This window comes from Mus caroli, unplaced genomic scaffold, assembly GCF_978045245.1.
Source record: "Mus caroli unplaced genomic scaffold, Mus_caroli_1 scaffold_16, whole genome shotgun sequence".
Lineage (NCBI taxonomy): Eukaryota > Metazoa > Chordata > Mammalia > Rodentia > Muridae > Mus > Mus caroli.
The window spans coordinates 38,048,975-38,062,254 of record NW_028227271.1 but is presented as its reverse complement, the minus strand read 5'-3'; the positions used below and the strand labels follow the sequence as shown (position 1 = coordinate 38,062,254).

Sequence of the window (13,280 nt, the reverse complement as noted above, 5' to 3'; positions counted from 1 at the left end):
GTTGCTGTTTGTAATCTCACGAAGCTCCATAATCTTCTTCAGTATGTTATTAAAATGAATACTACTATTACAAGAATGTCTAACCCAAATCTCTTGCCTTGATTCTGATGGCTTTCTACGATGTACAATCTTATCACATTTGCTTTTCCAGAAGGTAGTGAGATGGAACAAGTGGCACACATCTCCCTAGGCTACTGAGCCAGTATGGGATAATATTAAAGCATATTAAAACCTGCTAAAATTACTCTTAGTGTTAATGATAAATTACTTAAGTTCTGATTATCAGCACTCCTGGTATTTCATTTTTTCTTGAAAAAAAAAGCAGCCTTTGGGAGTTTGGGCATTCGAATTTTCTAGTTAGTAGCTATTGTATTATCTCTAGCTCCCTTAGCAGTCTTGAGCAAAAAGGCTGTCAGTCAAATGGTCAGCCAAATTACCCTCACGTTACTGCCAGCCATCTTGAACTGCCTGTGGATGTATCTAGAAAACTATATGACAAGGCCCAGCCTCAGTCAGGGCTGTTTGAAATAGTTCATACCATATGCTATGATTCGCTGAGGTGCTGAAATGGTGAAGCTGTAACTGGGCTAAAATTAATGACTGTGCTTGCCCCAAGAATAGACTCTCAGGTCTATTATCAAGCTGTTCAAGTGCCCTGAGTGAGGAAGCCTCTGGGAGCTGACTACCCTGTTCTTCCCACAGTTAGTCCAATTAAAGGCTTCTTTTGTCTGGCCTTTCCACAATCTTTAGTTGCGGGTTGATCTGGCAACACAAAGAAGGACACAGAAGAGACAGCAGTGGGGGCAATGATGGCACAGGCAGCAGGAAGATGTGGCCAGGGCAGCAAGAGCAGAGAAAACAGCAAGACAGTGAGGACAAATAGCTGAATAAGACACAGATGTGTTTGAGAGCAGCCAGGACAAAAAGAAGAGCGTCTGAAGTAGATGATGGAGAGAGAGAGAGACAGAGAGAGAGACAGAGACAGAGAGACGGAGACGGAGACAGAGAGTTGGGTGCTGAGAATTCAAGATGATTAAATCTGTGAGGAGGCAGAAAAGGAAATTTGTTGTTGGTCCAGGTCTCCAGGAGAATTCCAGAGAGCTGTTGAGTCTTTAGGATCAAAGGTTTCAAATAGACACCTCTCAGGCTGAGATTCATAACACTGGTTGTAGTCAATGACTGAAGAATCCTCATAGCTAACCCTTCCTGGAAGCTTCAACATCATCTCTATGAAAGGGTGAAGAATATTTACTTCATAGGATTACACAGGAGTGGTGAAACTTGTAGTACATAATGGTTCTAATACCACAGGCCTCATGAGCCTTGAATATTAGAGGGCTCCACCTGCAGTTACTCAGACCTGCTGACTGTTCACAGCTCACTGATGTCAAACACAAAATACCCAGGAAAACAAGAGATATCAAAGAGTAGCGTAGAACTTCTCCATCATTGGTCAGTTTCTATCTGAGTAGAAGAAACGGGTCTTGCCTAGATTATTACCACAATAGACCTTTGAATTATATCTTCTTCCACATAAGTTCAAGACCGAAAATATGCCTATGAGTGTGAAATCAATATGCTATATACCTATGAGATATAACCAAGTTAAGTCATACTGGAGCAGGTGGACTTTTAATCAAATGACTAGTGTCTTTATAGTAAAAAGAAAAGAGAGATTGACATAGATATTCTAAAGAAGGAAAAGACCGGGAGAGGTAGAGACATGGATTGGACTGATGGCAAACCAAGGATTGTCAGTGGTCACCAGAAGCTAGGAAGAGGCAAGAAAGATCATACTCAAAATTTTGGAGGGACTATGGTCTAGGCAACACTTTGAAATCAGAATACCAGCTTCTTGAACCATGGTAAATTTCATTTGTTTTAAATCATCCAGTCATTCAGCTTGTGGTAATTTTTTAAGGCTGTCTGGGGACACTAACATATCAATAATTGACAATTGAATGGCTAATTAAGTACTGCCTTCAGAATTGTGGGATGAGAAGAGCTGTGCCAAGTTCCTCTGAGCTAAGGAATGAGGAGCTTGTAGGGAGAGATGTTACATGACATGTATATAGAGAGGAACATCCTCTTTCATATTTTCACAGACACAAAAATGGAATTTCCATACGTTCTGAAGAACCTAGAACAATACATTAGCTGTCAGCTAGTTCCCTCCCTTTGGAGAGGTAAGTCATTTGCTTGGGTTATCAATGCAAATGGATACTCATTGCTTGAAGGAGTAGGTCACATTTTCATAATCAGTAACCATATATGGTATCTTTCCAGATTTTCTTGGATCAAGGAGTCATAAGGGTCATGCCATACATACCCTTACTTTGGTGGTGGGGACAGTATCTGGCATGTCCCTTTGTTTTTATCAAAGCCAGACTTGGTGGGAAGTATTATGAAATGTCAGGCCCAGAGCCAGTACTGCAGATAAAACCTAGGTATTGATTCCTCTCTGACATCTAAGTCCCAACCTTATCATAATCCAGTGTGAATGGTGTGTTTTAAATAGCTCTGATATCCCAATTATTTCCCAGGGAAAATAGAGAGATACATAGATAGCATTTACCACATGACAGGGATCACTCAGGATATAACACTTTGGCCAAAATCTCGGTCCAGAATCTATTATTCTGCAGCTTGGGCCATTGTTGTAGGTCTGGAGAGCAGGAGAAAATACTAATTGTACAGGGTCACACTCGAACCTCTTGTTTTGTACTGAGTAGAGATTTTCTCATCAGTAAAATTAGGGGATTGGGTTAAGTGCTGTCAAAATTCCTCTTTCCCTTTTACAATCACTGATTCTATGGTTTGGAAAGACTTTATTGCCAACAGCACACATGACTGTGAGACGAATTTCATGTGGTGATGTCAGAGGGACAGACAGTATGAACTGCACTGGGCTGCATGTTCTTCCTTGCACAATGGGTTCTGGCTCTGTGCCTTTTCTGGTCTCCATAGCCTCTTCTGCTGGCAAGGACTGCAGCCCTGTGAGCCAAGACAGGGCAAAGGAAAACAAACAAGCAAAGGAACACCTGCAGTGATCATATAAGCAACTGCAGAGATTAGCTCTATGCTTGGGACCAGGACCTGTTGACCAGACCAGCTAGATGCAAGCACTTCTTTGTAGATTTCTATATACAAAACCTGTGCATAGTCCTTAACCTCTTTGAATCTCAGTTATTGTGCATAAAATGAAGATTAAAAATAGTACTTAGATCATAGGTTGACTGTAAGGTTTGATATACATAGAGCTGTACTGGGCAAAAGATACTCATTCTTTTTAAGTTACTGCCATTGTTTTAAATTCTTTGATCCAAAGAATAATCTTCTACTAATTGAGAGAGTCATAATCCCAAGGCAAGAGAAAAGGAAGGTGTCTGCAATGATGTTTTTGCTCTTCAAAGACAAATACACATTCTAAAGGCTGTTTGTCATTCAGAGTGAATTGTTTGAAAATACAAATGAACAGTTGGGTTCAAGCAAGCAGCTGTCAACACAGTTACCTGTTTTCAGAATTTAAAACTCATAGTTTCCATCACAAAGACACCCTAACTTTCAGCAGGAGTCTTGGTGACTATATTCTGAGTACTTATAACTGATGGTTAAAGTCATGGCCAGAACATAAAATGCCAGCCGCTCCCAACACAGTTTAGGATAAATGAAGCTTAGTATAGTTTAATTTGGATGATCCTTGGTGCAATATTATTACCAAGACTTTGAAATTAATGGATGGACATTATGACCTGGCAGATAACAACTGTTTTTGTCTGCTTGCTGTTACATTCATCATTCATGTGGGGAGGGAGTATGTCATTACATTTAGGAACTTCCTCTATTCTTTCAGTTTACCCAAGTGAACTCTAATGGCATTTGTCAATCATAATACCTTAATCCATTGTGGTAGAAAAGTACCATAGGGGTTAGTCAGTAGTACTCTCTATTTCTAAGCCGAAGAAATTGTCCAAAACATGAATATATACTGAAACTGGGCCAATATGAAGGCTTCCCTAGGTTTTTGAAATGGCTAGCTCATGAGTATTAAGTCTACAGAGGAAAGACAACATTTTATCATGGGTCTGTTAGCAAACACAGATGAATCAATACATGGAAAGTCAGTGATGAGAGTAAAGCCATCATGGAATGAAGAAAGATAGAAGATGAAGGAGAAAAATCCAGAAAGTCCTTATCCTTGAACCCAGAGGCTTCTGACCTTCAATTAATGAATATGTCAGCTATTACATTTCTTTTAAAAGTTAATGTAAAGTAGTGTAAATTGACTTTATGATACTTATATAATATAGACTTTTCCCATTCATTATTCATCTACCCACTATCTATCTGCATCCATCCCTCATCCATCTATCTACCTATTGGATCATAACTTATCCATCTTGCATCTACCCACTTTCTATCTACTATGTATTTACTACCACTTTTACCTATCCTCTGTCTACCCACTTTCTCTGTGTATGTACACAAAGTTGACCAGGTTGTCAGGTTATGTTGAAGTGCTTCAGAGCTATCAGGTCTACTAGAGAAAGCAGACAAGAAAAAAGTCTATTAGGCAATCATCAGTAGACACCAATGACTCAGAAGGGCACTGAAGCAGGATCAAAGGCAAAACCACCGATGGGGTAAGAGTGAAGAGTCAGAGAATGTCACTTTCAGCAGAGTACATTGGGTAGAATCCCAAGTAGAACAGGCAACAGAGTCATATGGAGTCATACAAGAAGAGTTCTCTGCCAATGGAGACTCTGAGGCCAGATCATGTCTCCAGTGAGTTAACTGAGTTCTCTTGGTATTCATGAGGGCATTGACTACTTGCACTTTAGGGATATTCCTCTACCCTGATTATTATTTTGTGTTTGTGTGGAGTGTAAGGTGTGTGAGAATTTTCTATCAACCCCTTGAAAGTAGCATTGGGTAAGATAGGTTATTTATTCACTCATAAATACTTATTTATGGTGTTCCTTCTATATTTCAGACATAGGTTTAGCCTCAACACACACACACACACACACACACACACACACACACAGTAGATATCCAAAGCAGGTAAGAAGAGGTAGGGGAGCCAACTGCTTCCATTTTTATAAGAGTTAAGCAGCATATCCTATCAAGTGTTCATCTCTCTGTGAGCCTATCATGGAAGTCGTCTCTTTTTCTGTTGGTTAATCTCACGAGCATACATGCGAAGAAAGAAGTGTAACATTATCTGAGCCAATCCTCTAGTCAACCATAAGTATTCAGCTGTGCTTATGTTCCACAAGCCAGTCTACATAATCAAAAGAGTCAAGAAAGCCCTAACTAAACGCTCACGTTGTAAGCAAGCAAGAACTTGAGATCCCACCAATATGCTGACTAAGTGATTCCTTTCTTCCCCTAAAGAATATATCTGGATCTGAAAAGAAACAGGAAATGTAACTCTTTCCTCGTGTTATCAAACAAGCCAGAAAATGTGAGCTGTTTGTTCTAGAAAGAGGTAATAAGATAAAGTTCAGATTTTACTATATTTGGAGATAATAATGAAGTGGGACTGGAATGTCAGTTGATTGGCAGCCTACTGAAGAAGCTGATCGTAAGGTAGCAATGAACAGGAGCAAGTTTTCTTTCATTTAAAGCATCTGTTTACTGTTAAACATTTAGATGTCACCTGGCTTCTTGTAAGAAGGAACTGAGCCCATACTTCCTCAAGATCTCTCTGTCTCTTACTCTAGGATGTGTGTTTATACTTGCTCCCATCACCTCCCTCGCCAATCTACAAGCCCTCCCTGACTACGGTTCAAATCCTGGATGAAGATGATTGAGTGGCATCTGTAACCAACTTTGATCTCCTTGCAGGGAGAGCCAACAGACACCCAACTCTAACTCTAACAAATCAGGTAATAAATTGCTCTCTGTACCTTGGCAGAGTGGAGGGTTCTTACAAAGACACAAATAAGCTCATTGCTGCTTTTCAGGGAACCTCTTTTCCATTCCCAAAGAACCTCCCCTCCACCACCCCCCCCCCAGAAATCCTCAAATGTACCTATCTGGACATCAATTGAACCAGAATCAGAAATTCCAAGGCATATTTAAAGTAATATTTAGTACACGTAGCCAGTAACTATAGTGCAGTATATTCATATATGTGTGTAAATAACAGTTAACTATAATCCAAAACTGCTACATGGAAATTTCCAGAAAATAGTCCATAAATTTAAATCAATACATCTGTGAGCTGTGTGCTCACATCTCACTATATATCTCACACATCACCTCACACTATTTTACAAAAATGAATCATCTTGTTTTATAAACTAAAACAGGGTCCAGATCTTGGGCAACTTTGACAGAGGGTTAGGAAATTGAGAAAAGTAGTTATATACAACCCTGAACCTTTTCTTGCCTCTGCAGCAGCGTGCAGTATTTATGATTTATTGGAAGCCTCGGGTGTGTGGGGATCATGAATTGCAGTCTGTATTTGCTTTCAGAAATGCCATCTGGGAGTCCAAGGAACAAATGGGAAAAAGTACAATGGTAAACATTATTTTAACATTCAGATCTGAGTTTGATTTTTGGTTTTGTTAGTCCCTGTGAGAATTCAGAAGGGACAGATGAACCTTTCTGAATCTTGGTCTCTTTATACTCAAAGGAGGATAGTAGGACTAATCTCACATGGTGACTGTGCAGATCAACTCTGGTTACCTTTTTGGAGCTTAGCTCTAAGGAGATAGACATTTGGTATGTAGCTATTGCTATTATTCATACGAAGTTGTACTTGACTAAATTCACATGAAATGGCAGAGGAATTGGTGGTCAGCAACAGAGTGAGCACCAAAGACTAACTTGTGACCAACAAGGCTACCTAGCAGCTTTCCAGCATGCAGGGCTGAACCCTCCCCCCAAACCAATGGTGAAATGGAGAGGGTATTTATAATCAAAAATGTACCTGGCTGCTGCTTCCAGTTGTTCTTTCCTATGGGGGGGGAAGGGGGGAGAAAAAGAGAAAGACCCATAAACAGCATGAAATGGTTCATTCTTGCCCCAAAGTCTGTCTTAAAGCTTCCCTTGCAAAGCAGAATAGGATAAATGAAAAAAAAAATTCTGGAAAAGGACGGTAGGTGTGGAAGGAAACCGAAGGATGAGGCGACTTTGCCATGTGCCCCATGTCCCTGCCACCACCATTTGGTCCTGTGCTCCCATTTGTCTCAGCTGCTTATTCATCAAGAAAGTGAGTAACAGACTACTCAACACCAGGATTTATCACTGAACTCAGAAAGTTTGTTTTGAAGTAGAGTCACATCAAGAAGTCAAGACTGCCAAATATAGTTGTATATTCCCATCCCTCTCTACCAGCATGGTCAACAGTGTTCACTGGACAGTAAATTATTTCAAGTCTCTTCTCTCATCAGTTATTATTGTAAGTGCTGTTTTTTGGAAACATCAATTAAGCTTTATACCAACTCTAAGAGTAACTACTGTTGTCATACTATTTTTTTTTTCTGTTGAGAAAGTTGAGGGACAAAGAAGTTAAGTAAATTGCCTAAGGTTTCAGATGTAAAGCAGTAGAGTTGGAATCCCAACCCAGGCAGTTTGTCTTTAGAACATGCCCTGTAGTGATGAGGCATAGCACAGGCTGGCCACTTATTTACCACTCTGAGCCTTTGCTCATCTCTGCCCAGAATCTTCTACCCTCTTTCTCTATGTAGAACAGTCTTTCCCATCCAAGTCCACTGGGCTAAGCCTCAATCCATACAGGGTGTTCTAGCTCTGGGGTCACTAACAGTGGCTTCCTAAGGCTATAATTTCAGAACTCAGTGTCTTTCTTTCCAATTTCATCTCCACTGTAGTTCATGGATCCCTCCAGTGAAGACTTAATCATAATCGATCAAATAAATTGTTATGAATCATGTACCAAGACATATATAGTCATATCTTACTCCATTTTACCCTCACAACATCAATTTCTTCAGAAATGGGCATTTTTTTTTTAGATTTTCTTTTTTTTTTGCTTCATTTCTTTTTTTAATTTTTAATATTTTTATTACATATTTTCCTTTTTAACACAAATATCCCTTGACCCAACCTGTGGGATGCAGGTGAATATATGCCGGAGTACCAAATACTTCTTTTTAAAATAATTTTTTCTTCTCAGACACAAAATGGAAAGAACAAGAGTGTTGGCTGAAGAACTGGGCTCTGTGTTTTGTTCCAGCATATGTACTTGCCAGATCACATCAGGTATTAGTCTCAGTGTTCTAACTCTTCACTTATAAAAATGGTCATAACGGATGGACAAAGAGAGGTCCAGTAGAAGTCACAAATGAAGACAAGATTTCTTTCTGACATAATGAAATTACCCTGGAGTTAGTGTGTTTAATGTTATCCAACTTTGTGAATATACTCAGATCACTAAACCATCAGATTCTTTTAGAGGGAGTTAAATGTATCTCAATAAAACTGCATTTAAAATGTAAATAAAAGGAAAAAAATCCTTTAGAAACCAGGTGAGGAGACAATGGTGTGTATCTGCTTTTCCTCTGTTACTAGCATATGGTGTGGGTTGGCATTCAGGGACATTCCTTTCCCAAAGGAATGCTTCACTTCAGAGTGGTTGCTAAGCGAGTTTCTCTAGTGACTTTGTCCTTTTGTCCTTGAAATAAAACAAGAAAGAAATGTTCCCTCTTAGTTTAAAAGCCATTCCCATATTACAGCAGCTGTCTGCAACACAATGTAGCCCTCAAGTGTCTGACAGCCAGGACAATGCTGTATTTATAATAAATCAACCAAAAAGAATAGGCCCATTGCCAAGGCCTTGGGATGCAGAGTAAATGAAAATCTTCTAGACTCTACATTCAGTCTGGGTACACAAGTTCTTGGTTTTGAGTCCAAGGTCATTCTGTTTTTTTAAGGGGGAAGAAGATACTGTCATATTCTAGGGAGGCTCTGATTTATGCAGTCCCAGCATCTAAGTCTAGTCAGTAATAGCAGTAGTGGGATTTTAGAAATACAATTAGCAACATCCAAAAAAGTAAGTCTAAGTTAGAAGATACAGTGAATAACTCAAACTTGTTGCTTTATTTAATAATTCATCCATTGCTTCTTGCCTCTTCTACAAGTTAAGCCTCCTTGACTTCTTCCACAAGTCAGACCTTCTGTCTCTTTTCTCTTCTTATTAGTGCTTTATCTCAGCTCATGGCATCTGACCTTCCTGAGAAGTGAGAGCCCATTGATTGTGAGGCAGGAAAGGCTCTTCTGGGACAGGGCTTGCAAATCTCGAAGGTCATGGTCAGGATCTACAGTTTCATCTTGGTTATGGTCATCAATTGTAAAGTTTTAAAGCAACCAGTCCATAAAACCAGTGCCGTTCTATTTCCTTCAATCTTTTAAGATTGATTGATGAGTAGGGGGCAGTGTGTGTGTACCTGTATGTGGAGGCCAGAGAACAAAGTGTAGGAGTTGGTTCTTTCCTTCTGCATGGGTATTAAACCCAGGTCATCAGGCTTAGTGGCAAGTGCCTTTAACCACTGAGCCATCTTGTTCACCCAGTTTCCTTATATCCCTAGCCCTATATCATGGTGAGAGGAGAAGGACACATGGAGGCAACGTGCATTATCCAGTCACAGATCTCATACTGAGTGCGTGGGAGACTTGGGTAGGTGTTGAGAGAGCTACTTCCCTACTGTTGGGTTGCATTCTGATTCACTGAAATGACAGTGTACCATGCTTCAGTAAACACTGCTTCAAAAGCAGACAGCACCACAGCAATGAGCTAATTGTGCCTCTACCTTTTCTGTTTGGTCAAGGGTTCTAGAAGTTCAACATCTGCCTATATCCAAAACTATAGTTTCAAGGCCACAACATCAAAACACTGAAAATGAAGAGCTCGTTTTGGAATCCAGGCAATAAGAGCAAGTGCATCGGAGAACTATCAAAACATCCAGGAATTCTGAGCCCTAGGTCACTGATTGGTAAGCAGAGCCTGGTCTCATCATCTGTTATCCTGGTATTCGGTGCCCACCATGAACCATTATGGAAGAATGAAATAATGGCTCCTTGTCAAGATGGTTTTACCACCACCACCCTTCCATCATAAAGTCTGGAGGTGTATGTTGGCTCTGTATGTTCAAAAAATGCATCAACTCTAATACCCTCCTGTATTTGTGAGCACTGACTTATCTCAGAGAACCTGCCATAACTAAAGGAAACATAAACTTTGATATTTGAAATGCAGTGGACATCAGTGCATGTTGCATTCCTCAATCCTTTCCTGAAGGTGGTCCTAGGAAGAGGTTATCCATCATTATGACCTTCAGTTCAATCTTCCAACCCTGAGAACATGAAACACTGTTAATGGCTTTCCAGGACTCCTTGGTCATCTGAGCCCTTCTTTCCTTTGTGAAGTTGTCTGTGAGTATAGGTTAGACCAGGTGAGGGAATTATCAGACAGGTAGGAAAGCTGATTGTGCTGGCTTCAACTTCCTCTGTTTTCTGATTCTGTTCAGAGCAACATTTTCTAGCGCCATGTTGTTTACCTCTAGGTGCCCACTGGAATCATCTAGAGGTCTTTAAAGATTTGTGATGCCTGGTTTACTTTTGAGGATTCAGAGTTAATTAGGTTGGGTATGTTTTAATATCAAGGTTTTGTTTTTGTTTTTGTTTTTAAGTTATCCAGTGATGTTAACATGTGGCTCACACTGGGAACCATTTCCCATTGCCCTGGAGAATATTCTTTTGCAAACCCTGAGAAGATAATACAAAGACTAGACCATGGTAATGAATATCGCATATACTCTGAGCACTCAGATAAGTGACTACTTGCCTGAAGAATGGGAAAGAGACAACTGATTCATAAAATCTCCAGGTTGCCACCAGATCCAACCTGTTGGGGTTGGTAGCATAATATCTCCAGGCAGCCTGAGGAGGAGAAAAGAGGAAATGGAATGACATGGCCATCATATGAAATATTTACATAGCATTCTATGACAAAAAACTCTTAAGGTCTTGACTCCTAAAAATTTGAATTTGTTTATATAGCTAGGATTCAGAAAAGCAGAGATTCTTGGTTTCTGATAACTTCTTTGAAGAAAAAACATTCCTGACCATTTTAGAGCTACAACTGGTGTTGTGATGAGCTGGGATATGGAGAAATTAATTGGGATGGAGAGAAGAGGAGGTAGAAAATCTTTGAAAGGAACAGCGACTATTCTTTACAGAAAGCTCCTTGGGACTGACCAGTCAATAAAATAGGATAATAGACAGTCTTTTGTGCTACTTTTGTGTATATGAGAGCCTGGAAGGTGGCTCTCATAGACTTAACTTCTGGAATACTCTAATGGCCCAGGCTTTGAAGGTTTAAAGGAACAAGCAGACTTTGAACATTGAAACTGGTTTACAACCATATCATGTAGGATGCTATCTTGTTGTGTAGGACCACAGACACACAGCAGCACCCATTGCAGCTAGATAAAACCTCAGGATGTACATCAATATCCTCGGCACTCAGGAAGGCACGGCTGGGACACATGCCCTTGCTCCCAACAGCTCATACAATCCTAAGATATAAACTCCCCCTGTCGTCTAATATGAAACAGTTACACTTGTCTCATCACTGTTATTACTCTTCCTTCAGCCTATGGTTAGAGCAGTAACAGTGATGGGCAGAACCAGGTATCTAACATTTCCTCTTCAATGTTTGTTGAGGGTCAGGACAAACTGGTTCAGTAGCCAATATTTTGAACATGCTTGTGCTCCCCCCTTTATTAATGGGCTCTCTACTGTTGACAGACAGGAAGGGATCACAGAACTCATTGTAGTTCACTAAGTATCTGGGTTGTCAGCTATCTTTTGGGGTGTGTGTGTGCATGTGTGTCATTGGATCAACCCTAGGGTGGGAAGATTAAGGAGGCTAAAAGAAGTCACAGGCCTAAGCCACATTTTTCACTCCAAAATTATCAGGAAACCAAAAAATCAAATGGTTTTGCTCTTGAGTGTCGAATCCATTTCTTGAGTAGCTTAGAATTTGGGTGGAAAATGGTAAGGCTTTCACTATCAACACACATAGATTGTGTAGGTAACCATGGTGATGTCTCTAGCCACCTAGAAGGGAGCAAATGCAATCTGGTCCACTCCTGCTGAGGGATATGCTTTTGTTCTTTCTCTTTTTCTCTGTCTCTCTCTCTCTCTCAGATACACACACACACACACACACACACACACACACACACACACACACTCACATCCCTGGGCCCATCCTAGTTCATGCTCAGCTACACAGACCTGGATGAGTTCCGCGGCTGGCTTCCTTCTCTTCTCAAAGTGCTTCTGACGGTGCTGCTCCTGAACCTTCAGTGCCAGTCCTGAGCCAAGGATGCCCTGCAAAAAGAATTCAAGCCTGTATCAGCTGCACTAGGCTCTCTTATCACCCCAGCCTTACATCTGGGGTAGCAGAGAATGTAGGTCTCAAGGACACCTGAAGTCTGTGTTGACATTTGAATGTGAAGTATCACACACAGGTTCATGTGTTTGAACCCTTGGTTCTTATCTGGTGGTCTTTTAGGAAGGTTGTGGATCTTTGAAGAGGTGGAAACTTACTGGAGGAATTAAGTAACTGGAGGTGGGTAGAGATGTTTTGTAGCTTGGTCCTACGGCTTATCTACTCTGCTTCCTGACTGTCAATGTGATGTGACCAGTTATTTCCTGTCCCTGCCACCATGCCTTCCTTGCTATTATGTACTGTAAGGCAAAGTTAAATCTTCCCAACATATTGCTTCTTTATAGACATTTTGGTCATAACTATAAGACAAGGGATTCTGCAGTAGCAATAATAGGTGAAATAGAGCAAAGGAAGAAAAGTCCTGCTTTCTTCTGGAGAGACTAGGGAGTCTGGTAAAGTGAAACAAGCCTGAAACCAAAGACACCTGGCTTGCAATCTGATAGCCACAGTCCAGGTGTGACACTCTAGTCACTCTCTTATCTGTACTCTGTCTTTATAGGACCACTGGCTCACTGTGGGTCATAGTACCTATCTGACAGCGATCTCAGGGACAACAGGGAAAACCTAGAAGACAATCAGGAAATGTTCAATAAGAGATATGACACAGAAAAGATGCCCTGCATATGATAATCAAAATCTAAAACACTTTAGCTGCTTGAACAGTGTCCTGGGACATGTACAATAGGCAGAATTTCCAAGAATCAGATCTGCTTTATTTTACAGGTCAGATAGTCATGTGGACTAAGCAGATAGACACATACATTTAAAATGAAAGGGAATTAGAGATGGCACA

General features: G+C 40.5%; 1 protein-coding gene across 1 annotated transcript in view; it reads right to left on the bottom strand.

Moving 5' to 3' along the window:
- Positions 1-13,280, bottom strand: part of Kcnq3 (potassium voltage-gated channel subfamily Q member 3) — a 284,191-nt gene that overhangs the window by 22,617 nt on the left and 248,294 nt on the right. The window contains exons 7-9 of the mRNA XM_021183338.2: positions 12,271-12,366; positions 10,814-10,908; positions 6,941-6,967 (exon numbers count right to left, since the gene is read on the bottom strand). Coding sequence (XP_021038997.1) covers positions 6,941-6,967; positions 10,814-10,908; positions 12,271-12,366 — 218 coding nt within the window. The remainder of the gene's footprint in view (positions 1-6,940; positions 6,968-10,813; positions 10,909-12,270; positions 12,367-13,280) is intronic.